The sequence below is a fragment of the Micropterus dolomieu genome, linkage group LG19 (genome assembly GCF_021292245.1).
Source record: "Micropterus dolomieu isolate WLL.071019.BEF.003 ecotype Adirondacks linkage group LG19, ASM2129224v1, whole genome shotgun sequence".
Taxonomy (NCBI): domain Eukaryota; kingdom Metazoa; phylum Chordata; class Actinopteri; order Centrarchiformes; family Centrarchidae; genus Micropterus; species Micropterus dolomieu.
The window spans coordinates 6,730,904-6,749,406 of NC_060168.1; the positions used below are offsets into that span (position 1 = coordinate 6,730,904).

The following is an 18,503-nucleotide window of genomic DNA, read 5'->3' on the forward strand; positions in this document are numbered from 1 at the left end:
CAACCTTTTTGACACCTACCGACAGTGTGTTACATCCACTAATCAGAGAAGCTGTGGAGCCATTTGGAGCTGGCATGTAAGACTCCGGAAGCAAATAAGACTTGCTAAAGGATACTTTGGCATACGCATGAGGGACTGAACCCCAGGCGCTCCGATTAGGGTAAAGGGGATGACTTCACTAACCACCAGGCCATCTTACTTACATTGTTTTTAGAAATAATTTTACAAAACCCATCTATCTATCTAACTTCATTTTACCATCTGAAGAAAGATCAACCAGGGGATAGTGTGTTAATGAAAAAATAATGCTAACATGAAGAAATGGGTGTTTTTATATTCTAACCAGAGAGCATGTCAATGCAAGTCAGTTGGTCTGCCAAGTTCTAAAATATCGCAGACTCAGAGAAAATCATCCCAAAATCTCTTGAGCTTTTTCACAGCATTGGAGCTGCTTTTAAATTAAAATGTGTAGGTTTCAGTTATAGTCTTTCCACTTTTCTAATAATCACCAACTCTGGTTTGAAATAAACCCTTAATTCACAGAGTTAGATGTGAAAATATTCGGGCTCTACACTCTGACACTGCCTCTCTTGCTTAACACCTCCCTGTCCATGCCTGAACCGGTCGTATCTTCGTTGTCTCTGGACATGAAGTTTAAAGTTGTGCAAAATTAACGGTTACACAATCACTCTTCAGAAACCTATGGGTGACATCACAGAGACTGTGTCCATGTCTAACTAAGCTCAGCTTTAAAGTTTAATTTGAGGTTACTGAAATGTAGACTAAATTGTCATCTTAGATCAGAGTGTGATAAGTCATTATATCTACAGTTACCTACTGTGATTCATGGCAGTGACTTAGTCCATGGGGATTGGCTTGAGGACTGGTTCAAGTCCTGTATGGACCAGTTGATCTGGAATATGGACTGGTATCTAGAGAGGTACTAGTTCACTATGCAATCCAATCACTCTGACATCTCTCCACATCATATGCATGTGTATAGGTTTCGGTGTGTGTTCTTACATCTGGGTGTGTGTGAAATTACCATCAGAGTGAAACTTGTGTGTGTGTGGTGCAATGGAACACATGACATGAGAGAAGTGAGTTTGGTGAAACACGCGAAATATGCCGGATTTCCTCAGTATGCCTAACCATCCTCACAGAGTCAACTATTGTTTTGACATAGTGTGTATGTAAATATGAATATATTCCCTGGTTTGATACAAGGAATGTACATCATCAAACATGTTAGTTGTGAATGTGGAAGTTGTCACTATTGGCAGAGAGATTAAGTTGTTTGGCAAGAACATGTATATTGAATGTCAAACATTTTGCACCACAGCATGGAGACTGGTAAAAATAAATTTCCCCATAATAATAATTAGAATTCGATTAAGATTCAGAGGGCTGTGATTCGATTATAAAACTATTATCGATGCATCTTGATACATTTTTTTTTTATGTGACTTCTGGATAATTACTATGCATTTAATTTGCACAGTAAAATCTGAAAGAAACCTTAGCTTAAAAGGACTAACTTGCTTCCCTAATACTTTACTGACAACAGCTCCTCCTGGTCACAACCTTCTTCTTTTTAATAACCAGTTTTCAGACTCTTCTGAACTTCTAACTTGTACCTGATGTTCTTAACCCTGGACAAGTAAGTACTGATGGCATACAGCTAACATTAACGTTTACTTTGTTACTGATTAAAACAGGGAGCTCGCAAAGCGTTGTGTCACCATGCTCGCAAAGTGTGCAAGTTAAAATCATCACTTACGCATTGACATTAATGATTGTGTGACATTTAAGTAGGCTGGTTATTCATTCCACAGAGGTGGTGTGCCAAATACAGGGGGAGCGCTGTTCCCTGTTATGTGCACGCCACAGACGTTCCGGGCACTGCACTTCTGCGAGTTCCGCATTTCGCTTTCCGTCAACATTACGTTATCAATTAACATTTAAATAATAAATTTTTTGACATTGTTAATCAAGTCAGAATCACCCAAGTCCGCATCACGGTGCATCTAAGAATCGATTATTTCTTCCACCTCCACCGGCTACACCAAACCACTGGACTGACTGACACTGCTCTTAAATGGTTTAAACCGTACCTGACTGACAGAACAGAGGACATTTCACTTGGAAATACAAGGTCGTGGCAACACACAGTCACCTGCGGGGTCCCCCAGGGGTCAGTTGTTGTCTCCATTCTCTTCATTATTTACATCCTCCACCTCTGTCATGTCATTAGCCCCAATGGAGTTTCATTTCACTTTTATGCTGATGACACACAACTGAAACAACATGAAATCGGACACACCACCCGGTGCAGCCTCACCAACATCATCCCCATCTTCAACACTCACCGCCTGTCTGGAAGAGATAAACGTGTGGATGAAACAGAACTTCCTCCAGTTGAACAGCTCCAAAACTGAAACAATTCTTGTTGGCATCTCACATCAAATCCAGTCATCCTCCATAACCGGTATGTCTTGCAGTAGTCATGACATTCCCCTCTTCACAACAGTCACCAATCTTGGTGTAGGATTTTTTATTTATTTATTTTTTAACCTTAATTTATTCAGGGGAGCTTCACTGAGAGGTAGCCTCTCTTTTGCAGGAAGGCCCTGATCACATTCACACTGTTACACATTCACACCTGGAAGCTGCCCAGTACAACTGCAGCCTGGTCTGCTGGCCACTAAGCAGCTCCACTGGAGTTGTTGGGGTTATGGGCCTTGCTCAAGGGCACATCAATGGTGGTAAATGAGGGAGGGCAAGCACTGCTTGGTTTACTTTCCACACCCAGATTTTAGCCATTTGATCCACAACTCAACTTTGAAGCCCATATCAAAAACCTCTGCAAGATTTCTTTCTACCATCTCAGAAATACTGCAAAACTCCGTTCCACAGTTACCTGATGCTGAAAAAATGGTCCGCGCCTTTGTCTCCTTCAGACTGGATTACTGTAACGCACTTCTCAGCGGGATCCCTAACAAGAGTCTGCAGAGACTGTAATGTGTTCATAACAGTGCTGCAAGGATCCTGATGAGAGTGTGAAAGTATGACCACATCACATCCGTTCTCTATTTACTTCACTGGATTCCTGTTTCTGCTAGGATTGAATACAAGGTCTCCTTCCTCACCCACCAGTGCATCTATTATTATTATTATTATTATTATGATGCAGTTCAACACAATATTAAAATTTGTAGAGACTCACACTTTGCTCACATCATTTGTTTTGTGTTTGTGTGTTTTGTTTATGAATCATAGAAGCATGTGTTTAAAGTATTCACAGCATCCTGCCAATACTGCACAATGGTTAGTCTATCAGTCTGTCCGCCCTATCTGTGGCTCCATTTCTTCCTTTCCATGTGTTTCTCACACACATCGCTGAGGGGCAGAGGAGCAGCCAACAATAGTGAATTGGCCAACAGTTTATGGAGCTTGTTGACATACTATCAGTGTTATCACATGAGCAAGTTGTCAGCTTCCAGCCCTGATTAAGCACCAGCAGACGAAATGCAAGGTCCTTCCTTTACCGTATTCACATAGGAACACAAATCAACTGGGGTCTTTGTTTCAATTTAACATTTACTGTAACTACATTCCATTAGTCATTAAATTACATATGTGTGGGTTATTTTTAAAATGGTACTTGAAACTATTTAATATCAACTATTACAGTAATATTACAACAAGATGCATGTATTAATAAAAACAAACAAAGTGATTCATCAGCACTTTTTAGAAAAGATTTCAGAAAGAGAATCTCGCATCTTGGAGTGACGAGAAGAATGGATTTTGGTCTCATTCTTGGAAATACTCCTATTTTTATTTTTTAAATTTTATTAATTATGTGTATAAAAGGAGGACCGCCTCTTCTGACCTTTGGCCATGTTTTTTCTTATTGTTACGTTCTACAATGTTAGGATTCAGCGTAAATTTAATAATTTAATTGGCTTTTGGACTGTTGCTTGGACAAAACAAATCATCTGAAGATATCACATTATGCTATTATATAATAAGATCTATTATTTAAAGTGGCATTTCTTAGGGATATTATTATGTAAATTAGAAATTCAGTTTCTTTATTGGACAGTTAATAGTGTAGGAAAAGACAGGAAATAAGGGAAGAGAGGGAAATGACAAAGCAACAAAGGTCCCTGGCCGGATTCCAGCTGAGGACGTTGCGGTTACGTGGTATGCATCTGAAACATTCAGCTGTTAGCGTGCTCCACACTATTTCGCCTGTCTTTCAACACTCACTCTATGCCATTCAATTACATAAATGTCTGGTCCTCTTTTTAATAGTCTGGATAAATCCACAGCTTGGCTGGAGAAGGATTTTCATTTGTTTAGAGGGAACGTTCATATACCCAGGGTAGGCTAACAGTGCACACTCACATCAAGCTCAACCAAATCCAACCAGTGTTTTACTCAGGTGTTTACTTGTTTAAATGAAGGTATCTAAAGGAGTAGTTCAGGGTAAAACCACTGGAAAACACGCACACTTGAAGCTGAAAGCTACCTCGATAAATAAGGTTAGAAAAGTCTGGGATTTAATCATCAAAACTGGGGGAACTGACACTTTTCAGACATGAAATACTAAATTTCAGTGCCAAGCTATGCCAGACAAAACTTCTCTGACTAGCTGAAGTAAAACCTGCTGCCTCACCCTTTTAGGGGCAAAGTGTCATAATTAATTACAGAAAATAGTATCTTACCTAAATTTTGACACAGCTTTATGGGATGTAAGTGAATGCATCCCTCAAGTAAATATTGTGATAATAGATTAGATTAGATGAACTTTATTGTCTTCAAGGAGAATTTTTTCTTGGGCTCATGGTGCACAACAGCTTTGCGGAGTACACAGACAAAAACCACACATCAGCCCGATAATAGGTGCTGATGTACCAGCAAAGCAAATTCAGCAGAAAATGCGAGAGATAAAAAGGATAACAGCAGATTATACATGTATAAAAATCCAACGTTACAGTATGTAAGACAATATATAAATGCACCTTTCCGTAATAAATGAATACAGCTGTTAAAAATATGTAAGCTAAAAATATCAAAACCTGCAATCATCCAAGATCACCAATAATACAATACCCACCTTTTAATTTACTGCATCACTAATGTTACAATGTCAGTAATCAACATTAAAAGAACCAGATAATAGGGAGCAGGTTTGTGCAGGACACTAACTATTCAAGTCTGAATCAAAACCCACCACTCCTGGGTTTCTGCCACTGGGGAGGAATTTACTCTGACAAGATTCAGCACATCGCAGCAGAGGCAGAGGGATATGAGAGGAGAGGGAAGAGAAAAGGGGAAGGAAAGGCATGGGTAGGAGGAGGAGGAGGGAGAGAGGAGGAATTCCTGCATGTAGAGGCTGGTATAGCAGCAGCAGAGCTGTGACACATCACACACAAAGTTACACTCACTGATAAAGCATGTTTGCAGAATGAATAATCAGTAATCTGCTGCAGATGACTATTTGTACACAGTCTACCTAACCTTGCCTGATGTTGATACATTTTACAATCTTTGGTTGACACCGTGTGTTCACTTACTTACTGCAAAGAGGAGCTTTTGTGTAAAATGTACAATGCAGCTGGTCTGAGGGACAATGAAATTCTGAACTGAATGAAATATGGTTCAGAGCTGTTAGTTTGTTGAACTCTGAAAAAATAAATTCTAAATAAAACAAAGGCTAAACAGTACATCAAGCAGCTTATTCACAAGAAGTGGTTTTAGCTTGCTAGTTCATCCCTTTAGCTTGGTGGCATCTGTGAGTGCTACTTATGGCTCTTTTATAAAGGTATGGTTTCTGTGATCTGCGGGTCGACCCAAAAGTACTGATATTTCTGATACCAACGTTTCCTGCTCTAGGATCAATACTCATATAAAGGGATCGATATCTAAACTTAGTAATTTGGAGTGAGTGAGTGTTTTATCATAAGTATCTTACTGTCACCAGGATGGTGTAATTATACATGGTTGATAGGAACTACTTTTCCTTCCGCCTGTCAAAGTCATGCTTGCGCTAAGGGTCTGTGACAGAGCTTCACTGTTGAGCCACTGCAGCCCTTTACATTTCCCATGACTGAATACAGAGTCAGCTGTATTTTAGCTGTGAAGGTAATAATGTTGCTCTGTGTGATGTGTGTGCAAAGACAGTGAAATACTTTAGCAAATACTTTAGCAACACTGCAAACTTCGCTAAACATCTGAGATTAAGTCTGTCACAATAATAATGATGATGTTATGAAGCAGCAGTTCTGAGCAGGATGTTTTCATTATAATTAAAGAATATGAGTAGTTTGATGTCTTGTCATTATGCAGCTATTATTATGAATTGGTAAGGCTACAGCCTACTCCTTATTTCTCTCCTAAATACAGAAAAAGGAGAGGGAGGTCACATAAAACTAGAAATAAAATATGGAAAAAGTATTGGTATGGGTATCAGCAATACCAGCCTGGGTATTACTTGGATCGTATAAGAATGAAGTGGTATCCCACATCACTAGTTTCTGGCTGCTGATGGGAGGAAGGCGGAGGCAGGTTGGTTTCGGGAGGGGTGGGCCCGGAGGGGCGGAGCGGTTCTCCTCACCGGGCGGTGTCAGTTTAAAATGGGACAGAGGATTAGTGAGAAGCCGACACAGGGTTTCATTACCCCAGGTGACTTTTACTGAATTGCACCAGCGGACTTGAGGTAAGAAGAAGGAGCGTTTTAGGGCGTTTTCTCTTGATTCAGTAGAAGTCTTGTGTTAGGTTTACTGAGGAGCAGAAAATAAGATCTATAACTCATTCATAGCTTACTAGAAGATTATTTAGAGATGTGAATCAAAAAATGCCAGCTGTTAGTTATCATTTTTTGAATAGCCCATATCTTAATATATGTATGCTAGCTGATTTATTATGGAGCATCCCATATAGCTAACCATCTGAAAGTTGAACATTTATTGTGCAAAGAATAGGTCTAACGTTAGATGTTTTTGTACTATTAGAGCCTGCAGCTTGCTTACTATGGCTACTTAAGTATAAATTATAAATTTTTTGGTTCTTTCCAAATACATGTAGTTGAATGCAGCTGTTTTTCTCAATGGATTTTATAATACTGGAGTGTGACTGTAGGTTATGAACACACTGCTTTAGTCATGTGCATCACTGCTAGTGTGACTGAATCCTCAGTATCTAAATCCGGAGGACAAATCATGATCCAGACAATGCAGTGTCATAGAGTTAATGTTAGATCAATCAGGAATGATTGGATTGGATTTTAGCTACATGCATGATTGATGACATTTTTTTCACCACCTAGATACAGATATCTGATCAATATTTCCCAAATATGCTTTGCATGATCATGTTGTGTTATTTAATAACACCTTTCTTTTTCTGATTACTATTGGCATAAACAGACCTCTAAACTACCTCTACCTTAAGAAACATGCACAGAAAACACAACAAGGACAAACCCTAAGATCCTTTAGCTTTAAAATGAAGGTCTGGGTTCTTTCTGAAGTGACCTAGTGACATCTAGTGGCAGTAAACAAATATTGTGTTCTGCATGAACAGAGTTCAAAGTGTGAAGTTATAATGATGATATTTGCAAAAACACAAACCACAATAATGTCTTTAAAGATTAAGCGTAGCTCAAGTTTAATGCATTTCCTATTGATTGTAAATTATTTTAAGGTTTTCAGATGTACAGTATCTTGTACTGAAGGATACTTTCTGTATTGTGTTGACAGGCTTGGTTTGCTTTAATACGACTGCATGTCCATTCATTATTCAAATAACCTGGGGAATAGATAGCTGACCACTAGGGTACAACCCTTGGAGTGTCTTAAACGTTGTTTTTTTTTTATGTGCTTTTGGAGACACAAGCGGCCCTGTGATTTCCTGCCCGCATCTGTGTCTGGCTGAACAATCACTATGTTTGCATGTTTGTGCCGAAGCCTAGCCTATTTGTTTATTTGCCCCTGCTGTAACATGATCACGGCACATGTGAGAGGTTTTTTTCAAGACTTTTGGATTCGAAATAAGTGAATTTTAAAGATGTGAAAACGTGATTTGAATTCAAAAACCAACAATTTAAGAATTGTTGGTGTTGTTTTTTTACAAACATCTTTTTAGTCTGCTAATGTCTCTTTACACTCACAGGTGGAAAACATCATTCATCTCTAGATTTCTCATCAATCGGATCTTTTAATGGATGTCTAAAGAGGGGGGAGGAATGGTTTTATTAAACTTGTCTCAGTTCCATTAGCTATGTAAGGATGAAGTTATTTTTTCTATTTGGTGTTGCAGTTAGATGCCATATCTCAGGCTTATAATGCTTGATTTGTGCGAATGGCTTTGGCTTTGTGGGCTTGTATTGATTATCTGCGGATGTAATACATCAAGTCGCTGGATCTTCTTGTCTCAGCTAGCAGGGCTCTGCTATTTGCAGCAGAAAGCTCTCTCTCAGACTAAATCATATACAGTTCAGGCTAATTTCTCCATCTCTACTGTCTGGGAGTGTCCCGTGCAGGCCAACATTTTCTATAACATTATCCGATGTGTTGTGTGATACATTAAGTTGCAAACCTCCTACAGAGCTCTGCTTTTTGCTACTGAAAGCATCACCCTTGCCTATAAGATCTAATAGTCAGCTGCCTCATTTGATACATTACATTTATTCATTTAGCTGACGTTTTTATCCAAAGCGACATATGTGTCAGAGGTCGCACGACTCTGGAGCAACGAGGGGTTAAGTGTCTTGCTCAGGGACACATGGTGTATGGGTCTCAGTGGGGGACTGAACCCAGGTCTCTCACACCAAAGGCATAGTATTTACATTACAAAATCATTTTCTCATACAGCATGCCTCCAATAACATTAAGTATATGTCCACCTTCCCTAAACTCGGATAGAATCATTGTGATTGTCATTTACAAATGGAAAAATATGATATTTGTTTTTGTGATTTGCGTGACTTGATCCTTTAATCTTTCAGCCAGATGTGAATATGCAGGTCTACGATTCTATACAAGCTTATGTGGATCATATCGTATTGGTTTTGTTCTAGAGAGAGCTAATAAATATCTATATATAGTAGCTGTAATGTAATTAGCTATCTACAAAAGCCATAAAACAAACCTCCATTACAGAATCAAATAACACCAAAGGCAATCAACATAAATCTATTAGATGTTAAAAGGGTCTCTGATGAATGTAACTGTGATGCTAACTGACTCTTTGTGGAATAGATTGAGCTACTATCTATTTTCCTGGCTGAGTTAACAGAGCTGTGTTGTTTGAGAGCTGTAGTGTGGCTCCACTCTGAGCCAAGCATTTAACGGTAAACAGAGCAATAATGTCTCTAACTCTAACCCACATTTAACAAATCTGTGCCTGTTGTACTCTTTCAGATGCCCCAGTTATGAATATGAATCATGCTTCTCAGCATCACCGTGTTGAGCTGGCTGCTGTACCCTGTATCACCAAGAGGACTTAGCCTAGATGCAATGATTTATTAAAGTGAGACCATGGGACTTCTGAAAGGAGAAATAACTTCCTCACATAATGAAAAGTCATCATTTTGCTCAGTTCAATGCTCCTCTTCACCATGAAATTATGAAAGCATCAATGTAGCACATCATCCATCAATACAAAGGAGCTTGTAATCATGAAAACCATTTCATCCAGATGACTGAGATGAATCTGCACAGCTTATGTTGACTCATTGATTTTTAAAACATCAAGCTACCAATCATCTCAACTATGATATTATTTGTTGCCCTCAATTGTATTCAGGTACAGCAGCTAATTGGTGGTAAAGTATCAGTGATTTAAACTGGTACTTAGTGTTGGCACCTTTAGAAACGGATCATTTCTGGTTATGTGTATAATATGTAAAAGAGTTCATCAAGTTGCGTCACAGTACCTAAATGCAGCATTTTCTGCTATTCTATTTTTATTTAGGTGTCAGTATGTCGGCAAAAATCAGCACTGAGGAGATGGAGGAGATCAGGGAGGGCTTCCAGAAAGTGGGTGAGTAAAAGTGTGTGTGCGGATATTGCAGACACTTGTCAGACAATGATGAATTAGTCAATCACACTTTAAGTGGGGTACAAACGCATGTTCTTAAACATTGTTTGTGTTCCTGTTTGTGCTTTTGTGCATCTGTGATTTATGGAAAGGAGTGAAACCTTTGATACGCCTGCTGCAGAGCTTCATTTGAATCGATGCGTTATCAAAGGGATGCGGCAGCAGTTTAGGATTGCACATGAAGCATTTTAGAGTCCTTTAGAAAAGAGCAGCATGGAAATGCTTCAAATTACAACAGTGCTTGAACTTTTCTATTTTCCCCTCTTCCCAACTTCTCCAGATCTGGATGGTAATGGGTACATCACTGCCTCTGAGCTCGGCGATCTCTTCCGCGAGGTGGGCTGCCCTTTGCCTGGATACCAGATCAGAGAAATCATTCAGAAGCTGGACAAAGACAACGACAGCCGCATCGACCTCACAGAGTTCACGACTGTAGGTAACACTAACTAACCAACTAACTAACTGATTCACACCTTTACTAACAGTTTACCATCAACTAATTGTTGAGTCCTAGCTTCAACTGACAAACTGGACGTGTGACTAACAAATCAGATTATATTAAAATCAACTGATGACTAACGTATTTTCTGTCATACTTGAGTGAGTGACTGGCTAACTGGGACAAAAGACAAACCACTAAACTGACCAACATGTAAACCGTAATTATGAATCAGTATCTTAGCAAATGCATCCAGAGTTTGATTGTGTGTGTTTTTGTGTGCAGATTTTCCAGGATTTGAAGGACAGCCGCATGGCCCAGGGTTTCAGGAAAGCTCTCAACAAGAAAGAAGGCATCGTCGCCATCGGGGGCACCAGCAAGAGCACCAGTGAAGGAACTCATCATTCGATTTCTGGTTAGCACATATAATATTAGCAATATTTAATTACTGACAGAGTAATATGGAAGAGTTCACCCTCCAATATCCACGTGACACTCGACTCTTCTGTATTCCAGAGCAGGAGCGCTTTGCCTTTGCAAACTACATTAACACTTCTTTGGAGAAGGATCCAGACTGTAAACATGTCCTGCCCATCAACCCCAGCACTGAAGCTCTGTTCAAAGCAGTGGCAGACGGCATCGTGCTTTGGTGAGTCTCACTAACATCAAAGCACTCAAAATCATGTGTTCTTCAGCATATTGATCGCTCACTTTGTAAATATCTGTACTTATCTGTCCATAACTTCTATCTCTATCCTTCATTTTACCCAAATCCGCTAACTTGAACCGGTTTTCTGTCTGTTTTTAGGCATTGTATGGATTCACTGTGCTAAAATGTGGTAATCTTTTGCAGCAAACTCATCAACCTCTCCGTTCCTGACACCATTGATGAGAGAACCATCAATAAAAAAAAACTGACGCCTTTCACCACACAGGTTAGCCTGTTGCATGACCAGTTAGTCAGCGGTATATGTGTCATGTGTCACGCCTTTTTATCTAAAACCACATCACTGGTTATACATTGTATTGCATGAATTTGACCTAATTTGTGGCCATATCCAACTTTACCCCTCCACTCCACACACACACACACACACACAACAGGAGAATCTGAACTTGGCTCTGAATTCAGCCTCGGCCATCGGCTGCCAAGTTGTCAACATCGGAGCTCAAGACCTGAAGGAGGGAAAACCTCACCTGGTGCTCGGGCTCCTCTGGCAGATTATCAAGATAGGACTGTTTGCTGATATACAGCTGAGCCGCAATGAAGGTATATACAAACACACAGAGTCAGACTTGTCTGTAGTTATAAAACTAAACACCAGACAGACGTTTTTGCTTTCAGTGAACTGTTTTTCACCAGTCATTCCACCCTCACACATCAGAGTCATGCTTGTCTCTCCGTGTACAGCTTTAGCAGCGCTGTTAGAGGAAGGGGAGAGTATGGAAGAGTTGATGAAACTCACTCCAGAGGAGCTGCTGCTGCGCTGGGCCAATTTCCATTTAAAGAAAGTTGGCATGACCATATCAAACTTTTCTGGAGATATTAAGGTAAGGAAACACCTAAGCCTCTTACTGTGTTTCACTGCTAAACCCTTACCTTAGTTTCAGGGTCTAACCTTTTGCAAAAAAAGTTACATAACGTACAGTTACATACTGCAATATTTAATGTGGCAGTTTCACTCCCAGCACAATGTTGGTGAAATCCCAGGAGAATAAATCAGTGGGGTTTATCGTATCTCACTAAGCCTCTATCTGTGTGTTTGTGCATCTCTGTTTCTGTGCAGGACTCCAAGGCGTACTTCCACCTGCTTGAGCAGATTGCTCCAGACGGCAGTAAAGAGGACGTTCCGCAGATTGAGATCGACATGACTGGTCTTTATGTAAGCTGATAAAGCAATAGTTATAGCTATAATATGCATAAAGACAAGTTGCTCACAGCTATAAAGTTGTAATATTTAAATGCTACAGGAAAAGCTGGATCTGTTGACACACATATGTCATTTAGTCTATGGGACAACTTAAAGGATGTTCTGTATCCCAAATAACAGATGCCTATTTTCCCCAACAAAATGTAAACCTGTGCTTGTTTGTGTGTCACCAGGAGAAGGATCTTACCAAGAGAGCAGAGTATATGCTCACAGAGGCCCAGCGCCTCGGCTGCCGACAGTTTGTAACTGCCACCGATGTTGTGTGTGGAAACGCCAAGCTCAACATGGCCTTTGTAGCCACGTTGTTCAACAAACACCCGGCTCTCACCAAACCAGAGAACCAAGACTGGAATCTGGAGAGTAAGCAAGGATGAATTATTCCTCTCTCACATATTCTTTCACCACGCGTCCGCACGTGAGGCTTACCTGTCTCTCTTATTGTCCCTCTCAAGGTGAGACCAGAGAGGAGAGAACTTTCAGGAACTGGATGAACTCTCTCGGAGTCAGTCCACATGTTCACCGTATCTACGGGTCAGTACCTCTCTGTCTGAAATGGCTCGCTGTAGTCGTCATTTTTACTGTTTATTGCCACACGAGTGCACAATTCACCCATTTCAATCCACGCGCGCGTGTGTGTGTAAATGTGTGTTCATGCAGGGATCTGCACGATGCCTTGGTGATTCTCCAGCTTTATGAAAAGATTAAAGTGCCGGTGGACTGGGAGGGTAGAGTCAACCACCCTCCATTCAAAGGAGTAGGAGGAGGACATTTAAAAAAGGTCAAAGACACATAACATAACATACAGCACACACCACTTTCCAAACTGCGGCTGTGTGTATCCTGGATCCTGACTGAGTTTACTGTAAAATATACTAACTTCATGTGTGTGTGTGTTTGTGTGTGTGACAGATGGAAAACTGTACCTATGCTGTGGAGCTGGGTAAGAAAAGTGCTGGTTTTTCCCTGGTGGGAATTGGCGGACAGGACCTCTATGATGGAAATCCAACTCTAACTCTGGCGCTGGTGTGGCAGCTGATGAGGAGGTGACTTACCCTTAATAGTAAAACTTAACTTCATTATGTGGTGATTTTGAGATGTTAAAGAGTAAAGCAGTTTTCAACATTTTCCCTAGTTTTTGTGACTAAACATTTACTTTGCAACTGATCCATTAGTGAGTGAGCGTGCTGCAGTCGACGGCAGCGAAACAGGGCTGCAACGTAATCCTTGCAGGCAGGACTCCTCGTGTCCTCATCGAGACTGCTTTGGCTGCGGGTAGCAGGCTTTTGCCAAAACGAGTCTTTCTGCACCTTAGGGACCTTTAGACGAGTAGAATCCTTTTTGTCCAACCACAAACAGTCGCTGTATATCGCTCTGCTCAAAGTCACCAGACTCCATTTATAAAAAAGGGTTAAAAACACCAAAGTCACACAATAACACAAACTAACTGTGGCTTTGACGAGCAATATAGCACTGACTGTTTCTGCATAAACAAACAACACAGATCTTTTGCTTTTAAAAAAGGTCTGTCTCTGCAGGGATCATTTCCATAATGTTGTCTTAACAACAATCTGAGCCTGTAAGTGGCAAAAACAAGCGCTTTAGTGGACGTATTTGAAAGGGTACAGTACATATATTACATTATACATACATTACACATTACATACTACCCTGTTTCGCTGCTGCCAACTCAGTATTGAGCGTGCTCGCTCAATACTGAGCTGAATACTGTTTCAAACCAAACGCACAAGTCCAAAAGAGGGAAAACAAAGGCTTTTATGGGAAATGTAGTATTGATTTGATATGCAACATATTATCTTTTATTTTGGACCCCCAAAATCCCCCCTCTAACTATTTAACTCACTGAATGTACCCCAAGCTCCATACCTTATCTACAATAAGGTATTGTTTAATTAGTCATTGAGCTAGGGGCTTGTATCCAAAGCGACTTACAATTGCTGTATATGTAAGAGAGACATATTGATGGATGTTGCCGGGGGAATCGAACCCGGGGCTTCCACACCAAAGGCCTGTGTTTTATCCACTGTCCCATCATCACAGAATTGTTGACATTCATACATGTGGTCTTCCGATCTATATGCAGGTACACTTTAAATGTTCTGGAAAACCTTGGACATGGAGCAGTTGCAGGAGATGATTTGATAATTTCGTGGGTCAACAAGACTTTGGTTGAGGCTGGCAAGAGTTCCTCTATCAAAAGCTTCAAGGTGAGTTTTGCTTAAGTGATTTAGTTTAGTTTTTAATTGTGTAGTTTTACAACACAACCATCCTGTACGCAGTGTCACTGACTGTTCTAAGAGATACATTTTTCTATCTTCCCCTGCCAAAGGTCAGTTCTGAACTTTTACTGTATGTTGTATATATGTTGAGTGCACTCCTGATCTGTGTGTGTGGCTGTGTGTGTATCCCTCTGTTCAGGACAAAACAATCGGTACCAGTATTCCAGTTCTGGACCTGATTGATGCCATTCAGCCAAAGAGTGTGAACTTTGAGCTGGTTCACACAGGAAGTCTGTCAGACGAAGACAAACTGAACAATGCCAAGTAATGACTTTCTCTGACTTCTCTGTGTTTATTTGTAGCTGGTATTATATATTTGTGTCTAAATTCTGAGCGCGCCATAGGACGGCACAGACAAATGTTTTGCATGCACATAAACTATATTAATTTAATTTGAGCAAATACCTGCTTTATGTGCTCTCACGTTTGCCTGCACACTCGCTCAACCTGACAGTGTGCCGCAATTCCAGCCAATCAGAGCATCTAATTGTACTTCAGCTGTATCAATCCGGTTGCTAGGGGTGTTATCAGTCACTAGGGAAGCTCTCTCAGGAATGGTAGCGCGATGAAGTTATAACGGAGGTTTTTGTTGTGCAGTTAGTGTACGTCGATCAGCACAACCAGGGGAATGAATTTATTGAGCAAAAAAATATTTTTGTTTGCTCAAATAAAATTTTTCTCTGCCTGACAAAAATGTCACTTACAAATTATGATGTATGCGCTTGTTTTGTTCAAAATGTCTGCATTTTGACACAAATATAAATCCATACAGCGGGAAGAAAAAGTGACTAAATAATTAAATGTGAGTCTTAAAACATTAGAGAAGACCTAGAGAAGACTTGTCTGATCCAAGATTGAAACACAGCTTTGGAGAAACTGTAACTTCCGGAGCCCACTGTAATTTAGACAAATCAGTGCTTATAAAAGAAAATAACAAGCAGAAAATAAATGCATTTGTAAATTACTAAAAAATACAGTTAAATAAAATTGCCATAGTGATCCTAACTATGACCCTTTCCTGCACCAGGTATGCCATTTCCATGGCGAGGAAGATTGGTGCAAAAGTCTACGCCCTGCCTGAGGACTTGGTGGAGATCAACCCCAAAATGGTGATGACCATCTTCGCGTGCCTGATGGGGAGAGGCATGAAGAGGGCTTAGACGACACTCATTCACACACACTGACTGCCTTCGCCTGTTTGATGGGATGAGACACGAAGAGAGCGAACACAGCTGTATTGTCTTGTTCTTTTAAGCGGTTATTCAGCGTTAGCCAAAATAGAAGTGTCACTTTATCCATCTGTTCTGCATTCAGTGAATATTTGTGTACTTTGATGCAGTCAGTCGTAATCTTCTTAGGGTGCAAAAGGAATTTAAATGTTCTAAATGGTCAGATAGTTTGCAGTGAAGTGAGTCTTCTGTAATGGCTACATGGTAAATACTGGGGGATTTGTTTTGGTTGAGTGCCTAGTGCATGCTGGGATAGACTCCTGTGGTTCTGATGAGGGGTACACCTGTTGAGAAAATACATATATAAAAGGTTTCTTTAAATGTAAAGGCTATGATACATGGGAAACATTTAAAGAAAATGGCCACTTAACATCTCTCAGCCCTGGAAAGCAAAAATTCAAGGTGGTGATCTTTCTAGTGTATCCTCAGCTTTTCAGGGTTTTTAAAATGACAATTAACTCCTACCTCTGCATAACTGCTTTCTTCCCCCAATGACCTACTGACATATCAAAGCTTCCCCTGTGTCACTGCCTCATGATATACTGACTAAGTTCTGGTGTATCTTCCACTGTGCCAGCCAATTCACAGTATGAGCATTTATTGTACTTAAGCCATAATATAATACTCCTTACTGAATACCAAAGCTGCGCTAGATTATAGTCTTCACACTAGAAACTAAAACACACTATGAAAGTCTTTCAACCTGCCATAAATACAGATAAAATTAAAGTATTTTAATGAGATTTTAAGGGGATAATTATTAGATTAATGCATGTAATATATTTGAACTTTTTATAAAGAACACATCACAACACATTATTTTAAGGATTTAAAAACCTTTTAACACTGACTAAATGGTAAATGGCAGTTTCTATTCTAAACTGTAGACATCTGAAATGTAAAATGTCAAAAGCTGCCTCAGCTTTAGTATAAACTCAGCACAACACAAGATGCAAGCAATAATTAAAATATGACTTCAGCTGTAAGAAAAAATTCTAATGCTGTATTAGTCTTACATATTATTACATTTTGTCTTAATGCTGCAGTTGAATATGTGGATATGTTTAAAACCGATCCAGGTTAGTTGCTGCTGATGTTAACATTCCCTTATTGTTATCATGTGTCCAGTGAAGCATTTCCAGTCAGTTGTTTTATTTTATTGGCCCTTTGGAAAGCAGCTGTGGGCAAAAATATTGCCTTACATGCTAGCAATATATCCAAACTTCAATGTACAATCAGATCACAATGTTAAATAAAAGCATTCTTTCAAATATAGTTTGAATTATGTTTTCTGGTGTTTGTTTGTCCTATATGGAGCCTTGGGTGTGCCACTTGGTTAATAAAGGATTTTGTCTGTATTTAGTTATAATCAAATAATGGACTGAATTGGATTGAAATTGATTATGTATTGAAAACTAAAGCAAAAATAATAAAGTGATTAAATTAAATTAACTGTGTATTAAAAAAGCAAAGTATAAGATAATCATTAGTAACTAAATTAAATTAACAACATCATGACTTTTCGTTTCCTGCTTGGAAGGAAAGCAAAGAAGCGGCTGAACTATTCCTTTAACGGCCCGAATTTACAGTTTTCCTCATCATTACAAGACTGCAATTCTATATACATTTTGGACCAGTATTATTTCCACCTAAAATAACTAATCTCTTTAGCCACTTGGGGGCAGAGCAATAAGCTAAAAACACAACACTGACATTATCACAAGGAAACAAGAAATTCCCCGAGCACAGCAACAACAATAAGGTGCTGGTGCAGGATCAGTCTATGAAAAATCAAAAAACAAAGTAAAGTGGAATTACAAAAACACTTACAGGTGTGTTAAGTAGACCCTGTGCAGGTCATGTGACCAGCACAATCCATGTTTTACACTCCTGTGTTTTATTTATTGCCTGAGATACATAAAGGTTTATTAAGTCCTCCTGGCAGACCTATTGTGGCCAGTAAGAATTCTCTATCATAACCTAAAAATACTATTTTACATGCTACTAGTTGCCATCCTAGCCATATCATTAGTAATATTCCATATGGTCAGTTTGTGAGATTAAGATGAATATGTAGTGAAGAACAGGAATTATCACATAAAGGCTGAAGAAATGGCTGGACGATTTAGAGAACGGGGATATGATCAAACACTTATTGACCAAGCTGTGGAAGTAACCAATAGAAAAGATAGGACAGAATTATTGAAGCCTTCCCCTAAACCTGTTAAAAACAGAATAACATTTGTGTCAGAATATTGTACCATTTCTAAACAAGTTAAACAGATCATAAACAAACATTGCCGTATCCTAGAATGTGACCCAAATTTGAATCATTTAGCAGTGTCCAGACCTCGTTTTTGCTTCAGTAGAGGCAGAAATATCAGACATTTGGTTGTCAGTTCCACGTATAAAGAACCCACTCAAACTAATTGGCTTTCACTACAGCTTTATGGGAACTACAGGTGTGGCAAATGTGCACATTGTTCAAACACATTTA

At 39.6% G+C, this 18,503-nt stretch overlaps 1 protein-coding gene across 2 annotated transcripts; it reads left to right on the plus strand.

Annotated features, from left to right (window-relative positions):
* The first annotated feature begins 6,611 nt into the window (after window positions 1–6,611).
* LOC123957562 (plastin-3-like) lies at window positions 6,612–17,281 on the plus strand. Of its 2 annotated transcripts, none has more exons than XM_046030445.1 (16): window positions 6,612–6,727; window positions 9,985–10,053; window positions 10,391–10,542; window positions 10,835–10,964; window positions 11,066–11,198; window positions 11,403–11,484; window positions 11,654–11,819; window positions 11,961–12,100; window positions 12,337–12,432; window positions 12,654–12,840; window positions 12,933–13,011; window positions 13,138–13,258; window positions 13,390–13,523; window positions 14,582–14,705; window positions 14,917–15,041; window positions 15,805–17,281. In XM_046030445.1, exons 2-16 carry the CDS (start codon window positions 9,993–9,995, stop codon window positions 15,935–15,937), a joined length of 1,863 nt encoding a protein of 620 aa, XP_045886401.1. In that variant the 5' UTR covers window positions 6,612–6,727; window positions 9,985–9,992; the 3' UTR covers window positions 15,938–17,281. The 2 variants fall into 2 exon arrangements, with proteins under 2 accessions (XP_045886401.1, XP_045886402.1); XM_046030446.1 differs by lacking the exon at window positions 6,612–6,727 and adding an exon at window positions 8,273–8,291.
* Window positions 17,282–18,503: the final 1,222 nt, after the last annotated feature.